This window comes from Pteropus medius, unplaced genomic scaffold, assembly GCF_902729225.1.
Source record: "Pteropus medius unplaced genomic scaffold, Ma_sr-lr_union100, whole genome shotgun sequence".
NCBI lineage: Eukaryota > Metazoa > Chordata > Mammalia > Chiroptera > Pteropodidae > Pteropus > Pteropus medius.
The window spans coordinates 11,709,653-11,732,866 of NW_024340692.1; the positions used below are offsets into that span (position 1 = coordinate 11,709,653).

The 23,214-nt window shown below is 32.6% G+C and overlaps 1 protein-coding gene across 5 annotated transcripts in view; it reads right to left on the bottom strand.

The window, feature by feature from the left end:
• Positions 1-23,214, bottom strand: part of RIC1 (RIC1 partner of RAB6A GEF complex) — an 89,911-nt gene that overhangs the window by 28,158 nt on the left and 38,539 nt on the right. For 3 of the 5 annotated variants that reach the window (XM_039881745.1, XM_039881662.1, XM_039881519.1), the window contains exons 4-7: positions 13,828-13,935; positions 8,620-8,762; positions 8,188-8,324; positions 3,737-3,828 (exon numbers count right to left, since the gene is read on the bottom strand). In XM_039881745.1, coding sequence (XP_039737679.1) covers positions 3,737-3,828; positions 8,188-8,324; positions 8,620-8,762; positions 13,828-13,935 — 480 coding nt within the window. The remainder of the gene's footprint in view (positions 1-3,736; positions 3,829-8,187; positions 8,325-8,619; positions 8,763-13,827; positions 13,936-23,214) is intronic. The other 2 variants (XM_039881595.1, XM_039881634.1) reach the window with 2 other exon arrangements.

Sequence of the window (23,214 nt, forward strand, 5' to 3'; positions counted from 1 at the left end):
CATAAAAAACATTTAAAATAGTTAAATATATTTGTGGTAAAAATGAAACAAACAGCAAAGAGCTAATGTACACAAATTGCAGATTAGTGACTGCCATGGTGGAGAAAAGGGAATATTAAAGGGGCAGGCAGGGGGCTTCATCAGCACTGGTAATGTGCTGTTTCTCATATTGAATGGTAATTTATACATTTTCATTTTTATTATTTTTATATCACTTTTAAATCTACACACATGATATATGTTCTTTGGTGTATATGGTATATGTAATTATTTCATTTAAAAAAATTGTTACAAGGGTCAAAGCTATGAAGGACCAGAAATCAAAACTAAAAATCTATATATTACTTCTAAGCTACATTTCAAAACTGAACTATAACGATCATTAAAATATATATATATATAATTTCTGCTTATGGAGTTTTTTTCAGATTGACAACACAAGTGATTTCTGTAAAATATTTTTAACTCCAAGGCTGCTTTTGCATACATTAAAATACACTGGCTTGTGACTGCCAGGATATATGTGCCTTTGTGGTAGGAGAAGTCAGATGGTTTCCCCACAAGCAGCTCTGATTTATTTCCAGCTAAGTTCAACTTTTCTCAAGGATTAGGTCACCTGAAGTTATCCCACAGCTCACTGATGTTGTTTTTAATTATTTTTTTGTTTTATTTTAGATAATTTCTCTTTTTCTACAAATTAATATTCATCTTTTCTTCTGCAATGTTTACTTTGGGTCTTCTGTATATCTTCCACGTTTCAGTTTAAGACTCAAAAGGGACTCTACAGATCTCGGGAGTTCCCTCTGTGTCACTTTCTCTTTGGTGTCTGTCCTGTGAGCTCTAGCTGCTATGATTTCCCCAGGCTCTCATTTCCATGTACTCAACTCAGGGCTTCTGCCAGGCTCTGTCTCCCCAATTTTATGCTGTGCCTCAGAAATTCTCTCAAAGTAATTAAAGCCGGGGAATTTGTAGAGTTTTCTTATTTTGTTTCTCATCTTTCAGGGACAATCTCCTTTGTTGCCTGATAAACATTTGATTCATATTTTTGTCCATTTTGTTTTTTTCAGGTAGGAAAGATAATCTGTTCTGTTATTCAATCTTCTTCCAGTCAGAAGCCAAATGCCTAGAACAGGTATCTTTCCAGACTACCTGCCCAATTAAATACCTTGTAGAAAGACAGCCAGTTTTTGCTCTGCATCTGACAAATTGTCAAGTGCTAACTCTGGGTTGCTGAGCTCTATCTAACAAGTCAGTGAGGAGTCCAAACATTTCTAATATAAGAAGCAGGTGCTAAATTAATACTTATAAAAACCAACAATTCACCCTTTAAGTATTCTATAGTGCCTATATTATTTTTATTTCCATTTCTCATCAGCCCATTGTCAGAAAAAATTTTTCCTTAAAAGACAATACTCGCTAATCTCAAAGCAAAAAAACCCAAAAAAACCCAACTCTATAATAGAAATACAGCTATTATCACCATAAGTGATCAAATTTAGCATCATTAATACTGTGATAAGTTGACATTATTGTTACATAATGCCAAAGAAAGTATACAACATTGTGTATGACAAAAAATGTTTAACTACACTCTAACAAATTTAGAATGTAGGACATTTTATAAATAACTACCCTGGACTCTTAATGTCATAAAAATAAGAATAAAGGTGTTAAGGACTGTTATAGGCAAAAGGTGACAAAAGAGAAATAATAACAAAATATAATGCATGAATTCTGATGGATTTTGTTTGGAACAAAGTAGCTATAAAAGAAATTTTAATTAACTTGAGTATTAGATCTTAGTAGGGATTTATCATTAATCTTCTCATATTTGACAGATATTGAGTTTTTATAAGAGACTGTCTTTTATTTTGGAAACCAAGAAATAATGTAAATGTCCATTAAGAGTAAATCAAATAAATTATGGCATATTCACACACTGCAACACTATAAATCAATCAAAAATGATTTCTGCTACTAGCAAACAGTACTGATGAATTTCATAATGTTGACCTAACAGAAAAAATCAGGTAAAACTAAATTATGCTCTTTAGGAATGTATACTTAAGTGGTAAAACTACACAGACAAGGAAATGATTATCACAAAAGACAGAAAATTGGTGATTAAAGTTGTGATTAGGAAGTAACAGGGGTAAATCTTTTATCAGCTGGCAATGTTCTATTTCATGACCCAGTTCTGAACAGATGCATATTTGTATTATAATCATTTGTAAAACTGTGAATATTGAGATTATGCACTTTCCTGTATGTTTTTATTTTATAATATGAAAGTTAAAATGGATATTATAAACTTTATGCTGATAAATCTGACAGTGCATATGAAAAAAACCAATTTCTATAAAAACTTAACACAGTGACTTAGGAAGAGACAGAAAATCTGAATCTCCTTAAAGCTATTTTTTAAAACTGAATTGAGTTAGTACTACGAAAAACTCCCACAAAGAAAATTCTAGGATCATATGCCTTCATTAACAAATTTGACTACACATTCAAAGATGAACAGAGAAGAGGAAGAGAGGAACAAATCGTTCCTCAACTTGTTTTATGAGACAAGACAGAAACTAGGAGAGTAAGAAATAAAAAAATTATAGGCAAAATGTACTCATGAACATAGATTTAAAAATTTTGAACAAAATGTAACCAAACCAAATCCATGAATATGAAAAAAATACACTTTTTCTTATCTTGTATCAAGTTAAATTTACTTATATTTCTACATTTACCTCCTCAGTGAGAAGCAGTGTAATGAAGATTCCCCACTTTACAAAGAGATTACTGAAAGTGTAATGAAGGCGGTAACTCACAGCGTGTATTATTTATACTAAAAAAAATACTTTGATACTTAACTTGTAGCTGGAGATTATACTAGATATATGTATGTTCTGTAAAACCACAAAGTCTCATTTTGAGGCCAAAATGGAATTTCATATTTAAGAAAGAGTTTTGAAGACTAAAAAGCACCTATATACACTATAAGGCATTAATTACTATACCTGATTTAATCTTTTTACTTGAGCTAAAATATAAGCTTGACAGTCAGGTATCTTTTGGCTCGCTATAATGTATCCCAAGTGCTTATGATTGTACCTGGTACATGGCAGACAAACAGATATTTGTTGAATGAATAATTTATATTCAGTTTTAAATTATGTCTAAAACCTGCATTATCTGAATTAAAGCAAGAAACTTTTTTTATGTATGAGCTTTAAATTTGCTCATTAAGGAACACCTACTAGTTCAAAGACAATATCAACACTGATGTCTTAAAAAGAAAGGATTATTTGAAAAGAGAAAATATCTTCCCCATCCTCTCTTAAACCGTAAAGAACCTAAATTTTAACTAGTTTAATTTTTTAAACTTGTAACTCAATTTCCTACCACTGAAGAAAAGCTCACTTTTACAAATTAAAATACTCAATCTTGGTGACTCTTCCATGCTCTCTCTTAAGCCCGCATTCCCCCACATTGAGCGTACGCTTTTGTTTTAATAAACCTTACAGTGGTTCCTGATTAAAAAAAAAAAAAAAACAGTCTCCAAAATCGGCCCTTTAGACTTGTTCCTTCAATCTAATAAAATACTTTTAAATTTTATATTAAGGTTGATTCATAAATTTTGATAGTATGACAAAGTATACAAGTGTGTTAAGAACATCTAATGTTTAAAAAAACATTATTTTTGGCAATAACTTAACATGCAGAAGTCTATATCAATTACCTCGCACAACCAAACGCCATTAGTCGATACTTGTTATTTACTGCTACACAAGTTCCGTCAACAACATCTTGTGGCCAAACTCCATGAAGCTGCTATAATAAAGAAAAATAGTTAAGGTTTAAAGTGTTTTCCAAAATATACTGTAATCAATATAATTCTCCTTCAATAAACATACAGTTTCATAAGCCTTTATTTCGTTTCATCTGGATAGAAAAATATTCCATCAGGACTACTATCTGAATTTTCTCCCTTAAAATCTCTATTTCATTAATTGGTTTAATACATATTCCCCCAAATGAGCTCAGTCCAGTGCTAATCTCTCTATTTATAAAACACAAAAACATGAACATTTGATCTCCAAATTCAAGTTACATGAAGATGATTTTCCTGTTAGGATGTAAACTTCTTGATAGCACAAACTGCATATATCTAACTTAGTATTATTATTATTCCCATGGTCACCTAGCAAGCACAGTGTTCAACTTCCCAATCAGTGGAAAACAGTAAATTTTATTTGGTTTATCCTTTAGAAGCAATTCATGATTTGCCAATTGCTTACTATTCTCAATTATTTCTTTGCTTTCTAATATAATAGTTAATAGCATGGTATCTGACAGCCTGACATAACATCTCAGGTCTACCATTCACTTGCTGAAATGATTACTTCATCTTTCCAAGCTTCAGTTTTCTTATCTGTAGATTATTTATCTCTTAGAGTGTTTTGAAGATTACATGAGAACATACATATATGTAAACCACTGAATATAATGCCCAGCATTCAACAAGTTAAGCATTCAATAAATGAATGACACTATTCAACTTATATGTTATTTAATTCTAAATATAGATGCAGAATAGACTCAGTTCTATTGTCTGCTTCTGTCAAATCAAGGACATCCTAGATTATAAATTCTATGATAAAGGTCATCATGACAGTTTAGTGAGCACAAAAAATAGTACACTACAACACACCACTTTATTTTTAGATGATCTCAATAGTAAACATTAGAAGATGCAATATAATTACAACTCTTTTTGAAATATAATACTGCAGACTTTACTTAATTACCAAATGAGCTATATTATCTACTATCTAAACATGGAATATTTGTTACTTTTTGGTATGAATTTTATTTTTCAATTTTAACAAGACGACATTATTTTAGATAACAAAAAATGGTAAAGGTATCATTGAGCATTATTTGGACCACTGCTACACTTTATTTAGCCAAAAGGCCAAATGTGGATCACTGCTTAACTGAAATTCATTCCTGTAACAAATATCTTTCAGGTCCCCACTATTCACCGGCCACTACTCTAGGTGCTGAGGATACAGGAGGTATTCAAACACACCCAAACCCCTATCTGTATCCCTTACATCCCTTATTGCCTTACATTTGTTAGGAGGCTGACAAGTTAAAAAAAAATTAGCCAGTATATTGGAGGTTGGTAAACACTATAGAAAACAAATAACAAAGCAATTATGGGAAGAGGAAGTATGGAAGAAGGATGTAATATTAAAAGATTTTCCCTATGAAGGTGTATTCTGAGGAAAGTACTATGGAAATATAGCAAGTACAAAAGCCCTATCATAGCATTTCTGGCATGTTCAAAGAATATAACAGAGGCATGTGCAGATGGAGTGGAATTGGGGAAGGAGAAGTAGCAGATGAGGTAATAGATGTAATAGGAGGCCAGATTTATAGGGCTTTGAAAGCTACTCTAAGAACTTTGGCTTTTTCTCCAATTTATATATCAGGAGTCATTAGAGTGCCTTTATTTTTTTTAACCTTTTCTATTATGAATTATAATATTTTAGAGAAAAATTCAAAAAACAAAAATGTACATCTCAATAACATCACAAAGTAAACACTTATAGAATTATCACTCAGGCCATGCATTATCAGTACCCAAAGGTCCCTCAGCAATGTTCCTCCTATTCAATACACCTTCACCCTTACCACAAAAGTAACCAATATTCAGACTTACACAGTAATCACTTCCTTTTTCTTTAAAACATTACCATCCATACAAACTCTAATTTAGAACTGCCTATGTTTTTATTTTTTCCTTTAATTTTGCATAAAATAGAATCATAACACATATCCTTTTGTGTCTAGCTGCTTTCATTCAACATTTCTGTGAGATCCATCCATGTTATTGCATACAGACTCATTTGTTCATGCTCACTGTACCTCAAACAATGAGCTTAGCTCTCTGAGCCTCTGGCCTGCCCTAGGTCTGATAATTCTTTAATGTCTTATTTGCTCTCTAAAACCTTTGAGCACATTGAAAAAAAATTTTCTCTCCATCTTTTCTAAGTTGTCCTGAGCAGGTTTTCTCCTACTTAACTAGTTCGCTGAAAGGTTCTGAACAGAGTAGCATAATCTGACATATTTTATCTGTCAAATATATTAAATAATGCCCAACAGAATTTTTACAAAGCACTTAAATAATGCTTAATGTAAAGATGCTACGAGTGTGTTTCCCAACTACCAGTAAAACATAATGTGCTATTTTTTCGTAATTTATATTTTCCATTTATAACATTTAATAATGTCCATCTACTTTCCATTATTTTTCAACCCTTGAGAAAAATTTCTTTAACCAAACACTAATAAAAACTGATACTCAGAAAAAAGTCAATCACTTTTTCAGTTCTAATACTTTTCAGTAAACACATTTAAATCCCGAACATAATTACAAATATACACATGTACCTTGTAAAAAAATTAGGTTCTTCGAAGAAACTAATTTTTATTTTTATTCTTAGTTCTATATTGACATGTTATCACAAATGTATTATTTAGTACCTTACTATCTGAATAAAGTTGGTACTGAAAAATAGTTACTAGAAACATTAAAGCTGATGCCACGTAGAAAAAATATACCCTTAAAATCCTTTCCAGTTGAAAAGAGCAGACTGAACATGAATATTAGCTTCTCTGACTCTTAAAACTCCAACTTTTATAACAGATTTTTTCAAAAAGCATAAACTGTCAAGGCAAAGAATGGGAAAGGAGGTAGTTATCAGAAAATTTTGGAAGCTGAGAAGTATATGGATGAGTAAAAACTTTAAATGGCAGTAAAGAATGTTGACAAACAGCTAAATTTACATTATATGGTGCACAAAAGGCTTGGGAATTCGGATGTCTCTGAAAGGCTGAACTAAAAGTAGGACTGGTTCAAAGCCTGTTTAAGCAGCAGCTGGGTCTTCCCAGGGTACTTCCGCAATCTGAGCTGCTAAGAAACACCCACCTCCACTTCAACAGAAAATTGGAGCCTTTTCTTTGGGAAAAAACAAACAATAAAAAAACCTCAGTGGTCTCTGGACCATACTGAATGAAAACAGAGATAAATAAAAGTTTACATCTGAATTTGGGCCCTCTAGTCAAATCTTCTATAACTCAAATCTCAGAATATTAGGCAAGCCAGGTTAATATTCTCTGGAAAGAATTCCAAGATTTTTCTCAAATTAACTTGGGAAACAGAGAGAGGAAGAAAGGAAATAATCCAGTTAGTTTACCCAGTGGTGAAGATCACAGTCAACCAAACCCACAAAACCTCACAGAGCTATCAATGTATTCAAATTTTTATTTTGGGTATCTGTCACAGCAACCAAATCCATATGTGAACTAATCAGATATGAATTAATCATTAACTGTAAAATGATCCCATACAAATAAAGGAGTAAAAGAAATCCTCAGGATGAGCCCAAAATTACAACTGTGTTAAAAGTATGTATTGTGAGCAAGCAGTCCAGTTTGGAGCAGGCCAGAAGGCTCCAAGAGAAATTTCTTCAAGAAGATAAAATAGACAGAACACCTATGCGTTTGAAAGAACTGAGAGGATATTCATGTAACCAGCAGACAAGTGTGGGGCTGAGTTAGTGGTAAGTACAAAGAAACTAAGCAAATGTAAAGGACAAAATTATTAATTCACAGTGGGAGAGAAAATCTGCAGGAAAGAAAAAATATATTACATGAGGACGGTACTAACAGGGTTTACAAAGCAATAACAATATAAACAATGAATAGTAATCTAATCGAAATCACAATAGCTACCTTGAAAAGTATGTGGTGGGAAGAGGAAAGTAAATGGTTATTTTCCACAGTGCAAAGTATATAAATACAGCCTAAAAACTGAAAATTAAAGGAAATACTCAGAGTGGTAAAGATAAATAGCAAAATAACCAGTAAAGGAATAAAAAGTAGTCACCTATAAGAATGGAAATTGGGTGTGAAGAGAGCAGGGAGGAGGGCAGGAACTATCATTTTTCTTCAATGTGTCTAACAAGACTTATTGGTCTGTTTATGCTATTTAGATGTATAGTTTGATTTTAAAAAATTAAAAACCACTTAAAATTGGAAAATAAAAAATGAGAGGGGATTTAGTAACAAAAACTAAAATTAATAAATGGAAAATAAACATTCAGAGTAAATAAGTCATACCTCTGCAGTAAATCTACTGGATACTGGTGTAATAAATCCAACTTTACCATCATTAAACACCACAGCAAACCCATCAAGTGTAGCACAGTATTCCATATCTCTGATATGCACATCTGCAAAGCCCAGGAATGAACCTACTGATGAAAAAATAAGTACATGAAATAGGCGTATAAACATAGTAAATCATTCCCTCACATTTTTGCTTACGAACTCTGTAAGGACAGTTTAAAGGGCAAAAATAATGACCTAAAAACACTAAATAATTAAACTACTCTCTCTCTCTCATATATACACACACAGAGACACACACAGACACTCCTCCCTTGCATAATTCCAAAGTAGAAAAATCATTGTTCATCCATAGAAAATATCTAACTAGATTATATTAAATATTAAACATCTGGTTCTACCCCATGAAGAAAGTATAACTACCTCTAGAGGACTGCAGATCTACTGAAAAGGGTACTGTGCAAAGATTAATAGCTTTTCTTCCATTTGTCATTCCTTCCCAGTGAATAAGATGAAGAAGTCCATCAGAAGTAGCAACCAGGAGATCTTCCAGCACAGACTGCAAACTGTAGGAAAGTAACTTATAATCAATCACCTTTAAAGAGAGCATACTGGGAAAGCAATGAGTATGAATACAATTGCTCTGAAGAATATTCATTCAGAGATGATAATAAAACCACTTACAAAACTGTCGTTTATCTACAATTTAACTATATAGTAGCTTTATCTGTGTATAATTCAATCTAGAATCAGAAAATTTGGAAGAAATGGAAGACCATGGGCAGCCAGTCACACATCTGATGAACTGAGTTAAAAACTAGAAATACTGAAACAGCAAACTGGAAGATAGAAGGATGACAGCTGACAGGAAAAGAGGCAGAGAAACAATAAAAAGAACAACGAATAAAAGGATGACAATCTGGAGCCACTGAGTATAGAGGTAACAATTCTCCAGCCTTGTCCAGTAATAAAAATGTTCTGTATCTGTACTATCAAACAGGGTGGTCACTAAACACTCATGGTGATTGTATGCTTGAAATACTGCTAGTGAGACAGAAGAACTGAATTTTAAATTTTGTCTACTTTCAACTAATTTAAATTTAAATAACTTCATTTTATTAGTGGCTACTGTACTGGAGAGTATAGTTCCAGACCACTGTATTTCTAGGGTATCATGAGTCTCTCACTGTTCATTCATTCAACAAACATTTATTAAACCTGTGCGCTCTGTGACAGATGCTATGCTCTGTGTTGGAGATTCCAAGGTAAATACGGTTTCTCCCTTCAGAAGACCTCTTAGTTGACTAAACAATGAAAGGTAATTATGTAAATGATCTCAGCATTTATTAATATTTGTAGAGATTTAACGTTTACTTACTTAATGGCAAAAAAAAATGCCCACTTTGTTTACTCTTATATGCCTAGTCCCTACCGTAGTGCTAGTTCTATCTGGCACTAAATGTTTGTGGGAGGAAGGAAAGAAGGGGAGAAAAGGTAAGAGGAAAGGGGAATCCATAAGCGAGACTGTAAAGTATTGGCAGAAAGAAAGAAAAAGAGAGCCAGGTGAACCAGAGGATATTGGTATCAAGAAAGCCAAGTGAATAAGAAGGATTTGAGAAACAGTACTCGAGTATCAAATGCTATAAAAAAATTCAAATATAAGAATAAAATGTTATGTCTATAACATATACTTTATTATACACTATTAAATTTCCTTTCATACTTAAAAGTTGAGTATATTTTAGAAATATTTCAATCCATAAAAGTGAAAAAGTTTTTAATGTTTTAATTCTTAGTAAAGTTGAGTTCAGTGACTCATTCCCCAAGGATTTAAGACAATGAAGAATCTACTGTATTTTCTTCCAAACTATAAAAACGCTGAAAAAGAGCAGAGTAACATTCCTTACTCAGCTCCATCTATTGAACTTCAGAGCTTTTGTAATCAACTAAATTTCTCAGTTTTAAAGTATTATATATTCTTTCATTTTAAATTTATATTTTTGTGATAAAATTTATGTGTAGCATGGGGTATGCAGAATAAAAACTTTGTTTTAGATCTGCTACTACATGTCAGGAGAGGCAATTGAAGGGAATAGTCATTGGTTTACAGGTGATTGCATTCAGCGGAAGTCAGCCTGGGTTTTTTCAAACTAGACTCTCTCTCCCCACTGTTTCTATCTCCCTAGAAGAACCACTGCATATGACAAGGTTACCCTGCAGTAATTTAATTGCCAGCTAGGCAAAACGCAACAGAATTCAGAATCTCTACATCATCATCATCCACAGTGCTATGACACAAAATGACCAGGTGTGTAAGAAACAGAAATGTGACCCAGAGTCAAGAAAAAACACAAACTCATAGACAATCCTAATGTAGGAATTAACAGATAATATAACTCTGAAAAAAATGATAAAGAATCTATAGGAAAAGATAGATATATCCTCCTTATTTAACTGAAAATAAACAAATTCACTAAAACTAAGACTAGTTTCCGTTATTAAAGTACTGAATATTTCCATAAAGGTTAGTAAATAGGCCCTGTTCCAAGCCACTCAAGTGTTTGCCCACCACTGATTCCTTCCCTCACAAAGATCTAAACACCAAAGGATTAATTCTCGGCTTGGGAAGATACCAGGCTCTGTATCAATAATCAATATCCATGTCTTTTCCTGCTGTACTGGTTTGTAAATATTTTGAAAAGTACCCCTGGGTATAAGTACACATAAAACCATGTATATATACTCTAAGTTATGCACTTAAACGACCTCTCCAATCATTGACTTCATGGGCTTTATAATAGTTATCTGGTATCCTAGAGCTGTTTTTAAAAATATATATATAATTCATACTTACTAATTTTGAAGTATGTAAATATATTTAATACTTAACTAATATTAAATACTTCATACTACATAGGGCTTTCTTAAGTGACTGAGATGGAGCAAGATATAGAATAAACTGCAGTATTTATTAGTATTACATGATACTAGTTAGAGATAGACTAAGAATTTTAATTTTCAGTTATATTAGTACTTTTTACCTCCTAAACATTCTCTAGCTTCAGTTATAACCAAGGCTGGATGCTTAACATTAAACCTATCCTTTTTTCAATCAAAATTAAAAGAAGGCAGTACTATTGCCATCTTACGCCTTTCAGCAATAGCATAACCATTATCCTTAACCTTACATGACCTACATTTTTGGTAATGTAGAAGGGAAAACAGTTATAAAGCCCAAGTTTCACATTTTCTCATTCAATTCAGAATCATATAGGAAATCTCCAATATCCAGCAAGTATGTGTTACAGGTACTAAAAATAACAATTACTTCACTTAAGTTTTGAAAGAAATCTTAGAGATTTCCAATCACATATATTTGTAGATTAAAAGTAGTACCTGACAAGTTATACTTGTACAAGATGGCAGGAATTCTTTAAAAGTTCTTTCTAGCCCATTTCCATGGAACCACACAGTTTTTACCACCAGGTGGAAGTAGAGAGCCAAGCTTGCAGAGTTCCCCCTAGCTTGGTATGGGCATTCAAAATTCCTTAAGCCAACAAGTTACATTCTTGAAAAGAATCTCTATGCTGAAATTAAATCTAAAGTAGAGTAACTTTCTGACCAAGATGATCAATAACCTGTACTCAATCTTTTGTAAACTTGATCACATTTAAGCAAACAATAGCATGTCTTTTTTAAAGACAGATTAAACAAGAGAAGACAATAGCCAGCCACTTACATACAATTTTATTTACTACCTGTACTGTATTACATTACCTGTATGTATTCTAACAAAAGAAACGGTGAAAGCCTTTTATTAGAACTGTGAATCAGAAGAATTTTAAAAACAAATGTATTTTACATTCCTATAGTTCAATATATTCACATAGTACTCCATAGAGTTCAGTATTCTAAGGGTATTACATAGTAAAAAGTCTTTTTCCCAAAACTGTCCCTCAGCCACTTAGTTCTCATGCCCAATTTCTTATGTATTTTTCCAGAACAATACATAACCTAACACCACGAGCTTCCTTTTAAAAACAAATAGTATATATAGAGTATACCTTGCTTTTTTCACCCAACAACATATTTGGGAAGTTTTCATCAGTAAAGAGTACCCTCACTGTTTTTACAGATGCATATTATTCCCACTGTATAGATGTAAGAAAATGTATTCACCAGCTCCCTACTGATGGACATTTAGGTGGTTTTCAACCTTCTATTGTAAACAAGGCACAAAGAAAAACTCTGTTAGGCATGTCAATTCCAGTATGTATCATATTGCAGGATTCATTCCTAGAAGGAGACATGCTAGACAAAGGCCATGAACATTTGTGTTTGATCAATACTGCTTAATCAATTTCCATACATATGGTATCAGTTTATACTCCCACCATCAATGGAAAGTTATTTCTTTATCCTCTCAAGACAGTATGCTAACTGTTCACATGTATAAATCATTTAATGTCCTAATAGAAATTTATTAAGTAATACATCAATTGGAATACAGAAAATAAAAACAAACTGTTTACATCCTTTGTCCATCTGTTCCATTGTCTTTTTCTTATTATAGGAATTCTTTCTGTATTATGGAATTGTCCTTTTGTGATATTCACTATATCTGTTTGTTTTCACAGTTTCTGTTGTCTTTTGATCTTACTTATTATGGGGATTTTTTTCTAGGCAGAATTTTTTTAACTTTTATCATTTCATTTATTAATGTTTTCTTCATAAGAGTTTATTTGCAGACATTTTGGCGGGAAGGTTTTAATGATTTCTAATAAAATAAATTTTGAATTAGAATACTTATTTTACTAATTTCTCTTGTCATTTACTTATAGCAAGTCTGAGCAATAGAGAATTGTTGGCCATTTTGATGCATAGAATGTTGGAATATACATATAATTTCATGATTGTATAAGACTGGGTTCAATAAAAGAAGTTCAACTTTAACCCTGAATTCAGTTAAAAAGAACTCTGTTTAAAAAAAATAAAAGAAACAAAAATAAATATTGTAGTAAAAACTTTAAGTTAAAAAATAAACTTTTGACAAGACCCATAAATCAGAGACAACTAAAATATCAAATGAGAAGCAATTAAGGAAATAAAGCCAAATTATAGGTACAATCATTTGCTTTTTCTACCAATGGATGTAAAATGATTTTTGGTATTTTGGTATCCTGGCCTTCTTATCACACAACTTTTATTTACACTTAGATCTAAAAGCTCAAATTTCTTTCAAGCGAACATATACTTCTCCAAAAGTTATAAAGGCTATAGAAACAAAGGCGCTCTCTCTTTTATTTCAACTATGTGATTTAAGTAACACAGACTATGTCATATCATTCAAACAATTCTAGATCTTACCAAAAAAATATAAACTTCTAAAATAAAATTACAGTTGGTATACTCGATTTATGGGCTTTATTACAATAATTTAAGTATAATAATGTACCATCTACTATCTGCAAAATTTCACATTTTTTATAAGAGTTAATCAAGCATTTCTAGGCTACAAAAGATCACCCTCAATGAAATGAAATGAAATCAATTTTCTAATTAGTCGTATGATTAACTAACTTCATCGCATATTGTCATCACAAAATGCTATATTTAACCAAAGTACAGTACCTCATGATGGGTGACTGCAAATCCAGTATTTTCTTCATCTCTAAATTTAATGCTGGAGCACACTGTTCTTCCTTAAAATGGGGTGTCCCCTTCATTTGTGGGCTTCCTCTAAAAAAAGAGCAAATATACAGGGTAAAAGAGAAAGAAATTGAATTCTCATTCACTCTGTGATTAATATATATACTCAATTAAATAAAGGAAACTTAATCAGACTTACAAATCAGAAGTTCATCCTTTAGGTTCTCAAATAAAAAACAGACCTAAATTGATTATAGCTGACATCTATTTATCAATTAGAAATAAATGTGTTTGAACAAGGTAATTTGTGTTAGGGAAGTAGGAGTGAAGGGAGAAGAGCAAAGTATCTTGGGAAAAGAACACTTATAAGTAAACTCTGAAGAGAACCAACAGACATTTTGTTTAAATTGACTGACAGTTGGCAATTATGGAAGATACATACCATTCTATATAGGGCATGTCTGAAGTGATCCAAATCCTCATCTTACCTTACTCCATACCTCACCCTTCATTTCTATCCTTTGGATATGTATCAGAATTAAAGTCAGATTTAGGGATACAATTAGGAGATGTTTCACATAAAACTCAGTAATAAATAGCAAAATGGCTAACTTTGAAAACACTGGCTGTAATTAGAGTGGCTGGGTCAATGTCAACATCACTAACCTGTCATGCACAACCACTCAAAAAAAGCTGTTCTGAATCTTCATCTCAACATGGCCTAAGACATCTTTTTCAATGCTTGTGCTAGAATTTAATAACTGTCTCTTCTCTTACTATCAGCTATCTCTTAGTCTTGGCAGCAATTTGCCTGCCTACATCATCTCTTCCTACCCAATTACCTATAATCCTGGAAACCTATTATTAAAATTAGGTGCAAAGAATCTAACAAGAGCAATAGCTTTTAAGGTTCTTGGCTTTGTGAAAATTATTTTGATGTTCATAAAGCTTTCTGCTTACTTTTTAGATTATTTTTCATATAGAAGCTTGGTGGCAATCTAGTGACTGATGTGTTTAGTTTAAGTCTGGGAAACTTATTTTGTTTCCTAACATCCCAATGAGGTTCTCTGTTTTAGTTTTCTCTGGCACCCCTACTAGGTTAGATATTGAAACTTAATTTCTAATTTTCCCTTTTCTCTTGTATTTTGTCTTTTGTTCTACATCCTGGGAGAGTTCTTCAACTATTTTTTCCAATGCCTTTAATTTTGCTATCATACTTTTCATTCCAGAAACTTTCTCACCCACCTCCCCTTTTGTCTTACAGCAACTGTGAAGGTCTCTTTTTGTTGTTGTTGTTTTAATTAGACAATATCTGAGGTTGTTAATTATCATTTCCTCAGAGTGTTTTTGTTCCCTGCATTATCTATTTCCTTTGAGTTTCCTTTTTTTCTGTTGTCGCTCTCTTTTACATAGTTAAATTTCCTAAAGTGGCAAACAATCCTTGGCTGTTTGTTCATGTTTAACAGGTTAATAAGAACAAGCTAATTATAAGCTCTAAGTGTTGAAGTTGGGGCTTGACAACTGGTAGACTTCAGGGTAGTGGCCAGTTGGCATTTTTGTTGAGGTCTTCAAGAATCACAGCCTTTTGGGTCATTTTTCTGGAGTGGCTTATCTTCTCCAAGAAGGACTCCTCAAACCTGCCTAGGATATCTAGAATCCAGAAGTTGGAAGCCAAGCAGGGGGAAAAGGCTTGAGGTCCTACTGTTCAGAATTACAACTTTTACTTAATCCCCATCTTTAGTTTAACATCTCATCCTTGTCCTACTCTGTCTGGAATCCCTCTGGTTTAATCGGACAATATCTTTCCTGACTCCTGTGATGTGGGAACAAGATCCTATTCCTTATTGAGCTATTTCAAACAATGCCCCTGTTTATGGCCCCTGGCTCACTCCTATATTGTGGTTTTAGTGCATCTAATGTTGAGTCTTTCCAAGGTTCTGCAGATCAAACACGTTGCTGTTCATCAGTACCATGTAGGTAACCTTAGGCGCTGAGGTTTGAAAGTCTTCCCAAGTCATTTATTTTTTCTCATCCAATTTTTTTGTGCAAGGGTTAGAGATACCTCAAGCTTTCATTAAATTTGGAAACAGTATTTCAACTTTTTGTTCTGTTGGTCATTTTCAAGAGAAAGGATAGAAACCTGATTACCCAATCTTGAAACTGAAAAACCTCTATTTTTTTTTATATAAATATTCTCATTTATGAGAGCTAAAGTATTATAAGAATTTTAAAGTAAATTTAAGTAAATCCTGACTTTTCAATGGCTTCCATTATAAAATTAGAGATAAATTTCATAGGCAAGTTTCCATTCCTTTTTCCAAACACAAAAATGCAGTAAACTGTTGGGGGGAAAAAAAAAAACAGACTAATAAAAAAACTGTTAAAAAAAATTGATAGAAAATATTACTACTTATATAGTTCATCAATAATTTCAGTGTATAACATCAGATTTTTGGAAGGGAGTCATAGAAAATGAGGCTCTGGAAGTATAAATTAAATCTTGATTATAAAGAGCAAAATAAAACTCTCAAACTGGCTTAATTACATTTTTCCTTCTTTTTTATGATATTGGACTCAATATTACTACCTCAAATAAATATACACCAGGTTAGAGATGTGGAGAAAAGAATGGCATTTGAAATCAGAGATATCTGGGTTCCAATCCAGGTTCTACTTTTTATTGGCAATGACTTTGGAAAAGCCGCTTTCTGAGTTACTTTCTATGCTTTTGTATATCTATAAAATGAGAAAAAATGAGTTAGTGGGTTAATAAGTTGTACTTGTTATTGTTGTCTAGGTTGCCTTTTGAATGATTAAACATAATTTGCCTTCACTGGATACTTAAGACAACTTCAGTGTTCAGAAAAGAGAATTCAAGAAATTGCAGGTTCAATGTCCTAGAGATAGGTGAAAGTAAGTTCTAAATGCCAGGCCAGAGCTCTTGGAATTTATTTTGTGGGGACCAAAGTTTATGAGATAAAGAATTAATATCCTGAATATATAAAGAACTCCTAAAACTCTACAACGAAACAAAACAACCTGATTCAAAATGGCAAAGGATGCCAACAGACATTTCTCCAGAAATGTACAATGGCCAATAAGCACATGAGAACACATGGACTTCACTGATCATTAGGGAACTGCATATCAAAACTAAATGAGATACCACCTCACACCCATGATGGCTACTATCAAAAGAAACAAAAACAAACAAAAACAAAATTAATAAACAAAAACACAGAAAACAAGTGTTGGCAAAGACATGGAGAAATTAGAGCCCTTGTGCACTACTTTTGGTAATGTGAAATTGCATAGCCACTGTGGAAAACAGTATACCAGTTCCTTGAAAAACTAAAAATTGCTATACCATATGATACAGCGATTCCACTTTGGGTATAAACACAAAGAAACTGAAATCAGGGTCTCTAAGAGACATCTTAATACTTGGGTTCACAGCAGCATTTTTTACAACAGATAAAATGTGGAAGCAACCCAAGTGTTTATCAAAAGATTAATGAATGGGTAAGCAAAATATGGCATATACATACAATGGAGTATTATTCAGCCTTAAAAGAAGGTAATTCTGACATATGCTACAAAATGGGTGAACCTTAAGGTCATTATGCTAAGTGACATAAGCCAGTCACAAAAAGATAAACACTGTATGATTCCACTTAAAATAAGTGTAACTGTACATCTCAAAAAATGGTTACAATGATAAAAGTTTGTGTTATATTTTCACAATTTAAAAAATAAGGGTAAAAAAGTTAATTGATGGGATCTTTCTGAAATAATATTGTTCCAGAAAGTACTAATGTGTAATGTTAGTGTTTTTGTATCTTTAGAATCCAGGTTTTGAAATGATTTAGAATAAAACCAGCCCAGACTTAAAAAAAAGTTTGAGACAAGAATCATGTCATCAAGTCTGTTTTGAAAAATAAATCTGTTAACAATGCAAAGGACGGATATGAGTATGTAGGAGAAACAGACCAGAGGAAGAGAATGAGTTAGTAAATAAGTTTTTCGACAAGTAAGGAGAGACCATGAAGGCCTCCTTGAGAATAGAGATAGGCAACTTCTAGGGACACTGGAAAGTTGTAGTCAAGCAATACAAACTGGTTACAGAAAAACTATGATAAGAAATAAAGATTCCAAGATTTTCAACTTCATACAATTGTATAAAAGATCATGCCAATTACAATAAATTTTAGAAAAGCAACAGTATGCTTGGGTTGGTAGGGAGGAAGTGAGTTAGGTTTAGACATGATGAATTTGAAACTGCCTACAGGGACATCTAAATGGATTTATCCTGGAAAGGTGGGCCTGAAGTTCAGGTAAGTGTTACTATAATAAGGAAACAGATCTGGACCTTATCCACTTACACTGAATAGTTAAAATGTAGAACAGAACTCAGAACAAAACTCTGGGGAACAATAAGCATTATTTTAAGTACTATATAATAATTGAAGGTGTACATTTAAACTTAATGACATCTTTATGAAGTCGAATGCATTAACTCAAATTTTCAGATGAGTAAAATAAAACTCAAACAAACAAACAAACAAACAAACAAAACAGGCAACGTGATTAATCCTGAAAGCTAAGGAAAGCCACTGAAAATTTGTAGGTAGGGACAGGGCACGTAAATTTTGCTAGAAAATTCATTTAGGAGAAAACTGTAAAATATAGTTTAAGAAGATATTACAATAATCCAAGAGAAAAGTGACAAAACCAAACTACTGCTGCTGGGAATGAGGAAGAAGTAAAAGACATGACTGATACATACAAGGCAAAATACACAGACTATACAGAAGGTAGAATACAGTGTACTTGATAAAGACTGCCTATTGGAGTTATTAAACAGGAAGAGCAAATAAACTCAAGTAAATGCTGGTATCATTTACAGAAAAACGGAATTAGCCATAGGTGTTCCCAGAATTAAGTTACTTAAAAATAAGAATGTAATTTCTCATCTTTATACTTAATAAAAAATTTCTCCCTTATGACGTTTTAAGTTATTAGATAGGACCTAAATTTATTACAATAATATCTTCTTAACTTTCTTACCTGCTAAATCTCACCAATCCAGAATGCTTTCCCTGGGTTTATGTTTTATTTCCTTATTTCTCTGAGATCTTTTTACATGTCATCGTCTCAGAGAAGACCCTGACCACTCTATTTCAAGTTGTATCCTCACTCTCTATTCTCATTCCTTGCTTTATTTTTCTCCATAGATTGTATCTCTTAATTTGTAATGTATTTTTACTTATTTATTACTGTCTACTTGAAGAACGCAAGCTCTAGAGTCCGCCCCCCCCCCGCCCCCACCTTTTTTTCCACTGCTGCATCTGCAGTATCTACAACAGTCCTGGAGCTTGAGAAAATTCAATACTTAAATGGACAGATGGATGGACGAAAATTATTTTTCAGAAGATTTTCTAAAAGAGGTAGTAAGTACCTCTATCACCAGGCTTTTATATACATATATTTTAAAAAGCTTCTGTTTATATTATCATACATCTAGACCGACTTCAGTCTGTTAAGAACAGTATGTAGGGCTCTCTGAATTGGGCAGGTCTTTTAACAGTTGTATCATTCTTTGGATTCAGGTGCAAGTCTTAGAAGTGTGGTCAACAGGGGAGTAGTCACTGCCCAGAATTTATACAATAATATCCCTAACAATTTTATTACTAAGTGCTCATACAATTATGATGTAAGCTAATGGATACACAAAATATACAAAGTTCAATAGCTAAAGGTCACACATGTACATTTATAGTATACATATTAAAATCAAAGTATACATCTGATGTTTTGAGAAGATCAAGGAAATCAAAAATGTTAGGACAACTAACATACTTTGTTAAGTTCATAAACTTAACTTAGAATAAGGTATATGTTTAGAAATAACTTTCTAAATCCTTAAGGGAAAAAGAAAAGCAGTTAAAGTTTATTCTCCAGAAAACTGACACTTGAAACTTAATAGCAAAAAAAAAAAAAAAAAAAAAAAAAAAAAAAAAAAAAAAAAAAAAAAAAAAAAAAAAAAGAAAAACGTTGGGGGAAACTTTCACATCTGTAACTAATTCAGATCTCTTTTCTCCTCTAAGCAATTTAGTAAATGTGTCTGGATTTCTGAAAGGGTAAGTTGTGCTGAGGTTAGAAACCACAAACCTCAATTACTCTTTCCTTGCCTCCCACCTAGCACTAATTCATTAACAGTCAGTCTAGTAAAGTCTCACAATCTAATGAAATGTGTTGGAAATGGGGGGCACGAGGAATGGGAGTTTTGAGTTTTGATAGCTGTTTTGAGGTGAGTTTTTTCAGTGGAGATATCTATATCTTTAATATTTGATAATTAAATGTACTGAATTTTTAGTACAATAATTTTTCTTTTTAGAATTTTGACAGGTCTCATCTACTGAACGTCTCTGACAAAAAAGAGTTTAAGAGTAGGAGTGTCAAGAAAAAAAGAATGAAGGGGAAAAATCTTGGCTTTCAACGACGTATACATTATGACATATTTATTGAAATTATTTTCATTATGATGAAAAGATTTGCAGTTCCAAGATCTACTAAACTCATATTTAAACATAAACACATGAATACATTCTAAAGCTAAACACAAATTATTTCTGATTTATCCTTGACAGCTTCCTCCATTAATTTCACTGCAATTTCCAAGACATAAAAGAAAAAGCCAAGATGACCTTCAGTGGAGAAGTCTGTCCACTGGTCTGTACAACTAATATAAAGGGATAGTTTAACATAGAATGGAATTTATAAAGACACAAAAGATAAAAGTAATACATTTATTAGTCAAATAATAAATGACCTTTGAGTCATAAAAAGGCATTTAATAAGACTGCCATCGGTGTTAAGGGCTGACTCCAACATCAACAGGAAGGATGCTGGAAACATTACGTGGAAACTACGGAATATTATGGGGGCATCTGACCTGTTCTCAGATAGAGTGCAATGGAAAACGATATGCAGTCTGAGCTTAAGAAGCTGTCACATAATACAGGGAAGTTAAGATACTCTAGAAAAATTCATGTGATGAACTCATAAGATTTAGAATAGAGGAATAAGAGACAATAGGTTCTATAATTGAGAAGAGGGCTACTAACTACTGGCCTCAATTCCGATGCCTCTATTCTTTAGGACTATTATAAACCACTCCAGATCATTTCTCCTTTTTCTGACTCCTTATTCCCCAAATAAATCCTAAAGTAGTAGATGGCTAGATGGGCATAAACAGGGCTGAGGCAATACAGAATTGGTGATTAAGAGCACAAACTTTGAAGATACAACACTTATGTTTGAATCCTGGCTATGCCACTTACTAGTGTGTGACTATGAATGAGTTACTTCCCTCTCTATGCTGAAGTTTGTATAATAATTGTACCTAACTTCCTCACAGGGTTGCTACAAGGATTAACTGAGTTTGAAAAAGTGCTTAGAATAGCATCTTGAACTGCATAAATGCTTACAATGACACATGACAATGATGATGCAATGTCAAAACTTTAAAAACTCTCCTCGAATCCATATATGAGCCACTATTTTCCAGGTTTTAAAAACTTGAACCCATATAATCCTCCAAACAATTGAAGAAAAAATATTTTTATTCCAATTATATAGAAAAACTAAGAAACTTACTGGACTAAGTAACCCAATTAAAAAGTAGTCCAATAGCAAAAGTGGTCATAAGAGGAAAGTTCATATCATTACAGGCCTATCTCCAAAAACAAGAACGAGCCTAAATAAGCAACCTAACGCTTCATCTTAAAAAACTAAAAAAGGAAGAACAAATGAAGCCTAAAGTCAGAAGAAAAGAAATCATCAAAATTAGAGCAGAAATAAAAGAAATTGAAAACAAAAAAAGAAAAAAGAAAAAAGAAATGCAACAAAGAGCTGGTTCTTTGAGAAGGTTAAAAAAACTGATAAACCCCTGGCTAGACTCACTAAAGAAAAAAGAGAAAGGATACAAATAAACAAAATCAGGATGAAATAGGAGAAATTACAACTGACATCGCAGAAATACAAAGGATCATACAAGAATACTATGAAAAAGTATGTAACACCAAATTTAATAACTAAGAAGAAATGGACCAGCACTTAGAAAAACACAACCTTCTTAGACTGAATCAAGAACTGGAAAATCTAAATAGAATGATTAACAGTATGGAAATTGAAATAATCATCAAAAACCTCCCAAAAAGTAAAAGTCCAGAACCAGATGGCTTCACCAGTGAATTCCGCCAAACATTCAAAGAAGATTTAATACCTATTCTACTCAAACTCTTCCAAAAAACCGAAGAGGAGGCAATACTTCCCAACGCATTTTATGAATCCAATATTGATACCAAAACCTGGCAAAGGTAACACAAAAAAAGAAAACTACAGACCAGTATCTCTCATGAACACAGATGCAAAAATCCTAAATAAGATACTAGCGAACCAAATACAACAACATATTAAAAAGATTATACACCATGATCAAGTGGGCTTCATCCCAGGGGCACGGGGATAGTTCAACGTATGCAAATTGATTAATGTGATATACCACATAAACAAAAAATAAGAATCATATGATCATAGCAATAGATGCCGAAAAAGCCTTCAGCAAGATACAGCATCCATTTATATCAAAACACTTCACAAAATTGGTATAGAAGGAAAGTACCTTAACATAATAAAGGCCATCTATGACAAACCCTCAGCCAATATTATATTTAATGGTGAAAAACTAAAAACCTTCCCTCTAAGATCAGGAACAAGACAAGGCTGTCCACTATCGCCACTCCTATTCAACATAACATTGGAGGTCCTAGCAAGTGCATTCAGACAAGAGAACAAGAGAAAGATATAAAAGGCGCCCAAATAGGAAACAAAGAAGTGAAACTGTCAGTATTTGTGGATTACATGATTCTCTATATAGAAAACCCTAAAGACTCCACAAGAACACTGCTAGAAACAATAAATACAGTAAAGTCTCTGGATACAAAATCAACATTCAAAAATCCATAGCTTTCCTATACTCTAATAATGAAGCGTCAGAAAAAGTGGAAAAAATAATTCCTTTTGCAATTTCAACAAAAAGAATAAAATACATAGGAATAAATTTAACGAAACATATGAAGGACCGATATAATGAAAACCATAAGACCCTATTAAAAGAAATCAAAGAAGATACAAAGAAATGGAAAGATGTTCCATGTTCTTGGATTGAAAGAATCAACATATTTAAAATGACCATATTACCTAAAGCATTATACAGATTTAATGCAATCCCCACAAAATCCCAAATCCCCATCAAAATCCCATCAGCATTTTTTAAAGAAATAGAACAAAAGATCATCAGATTTG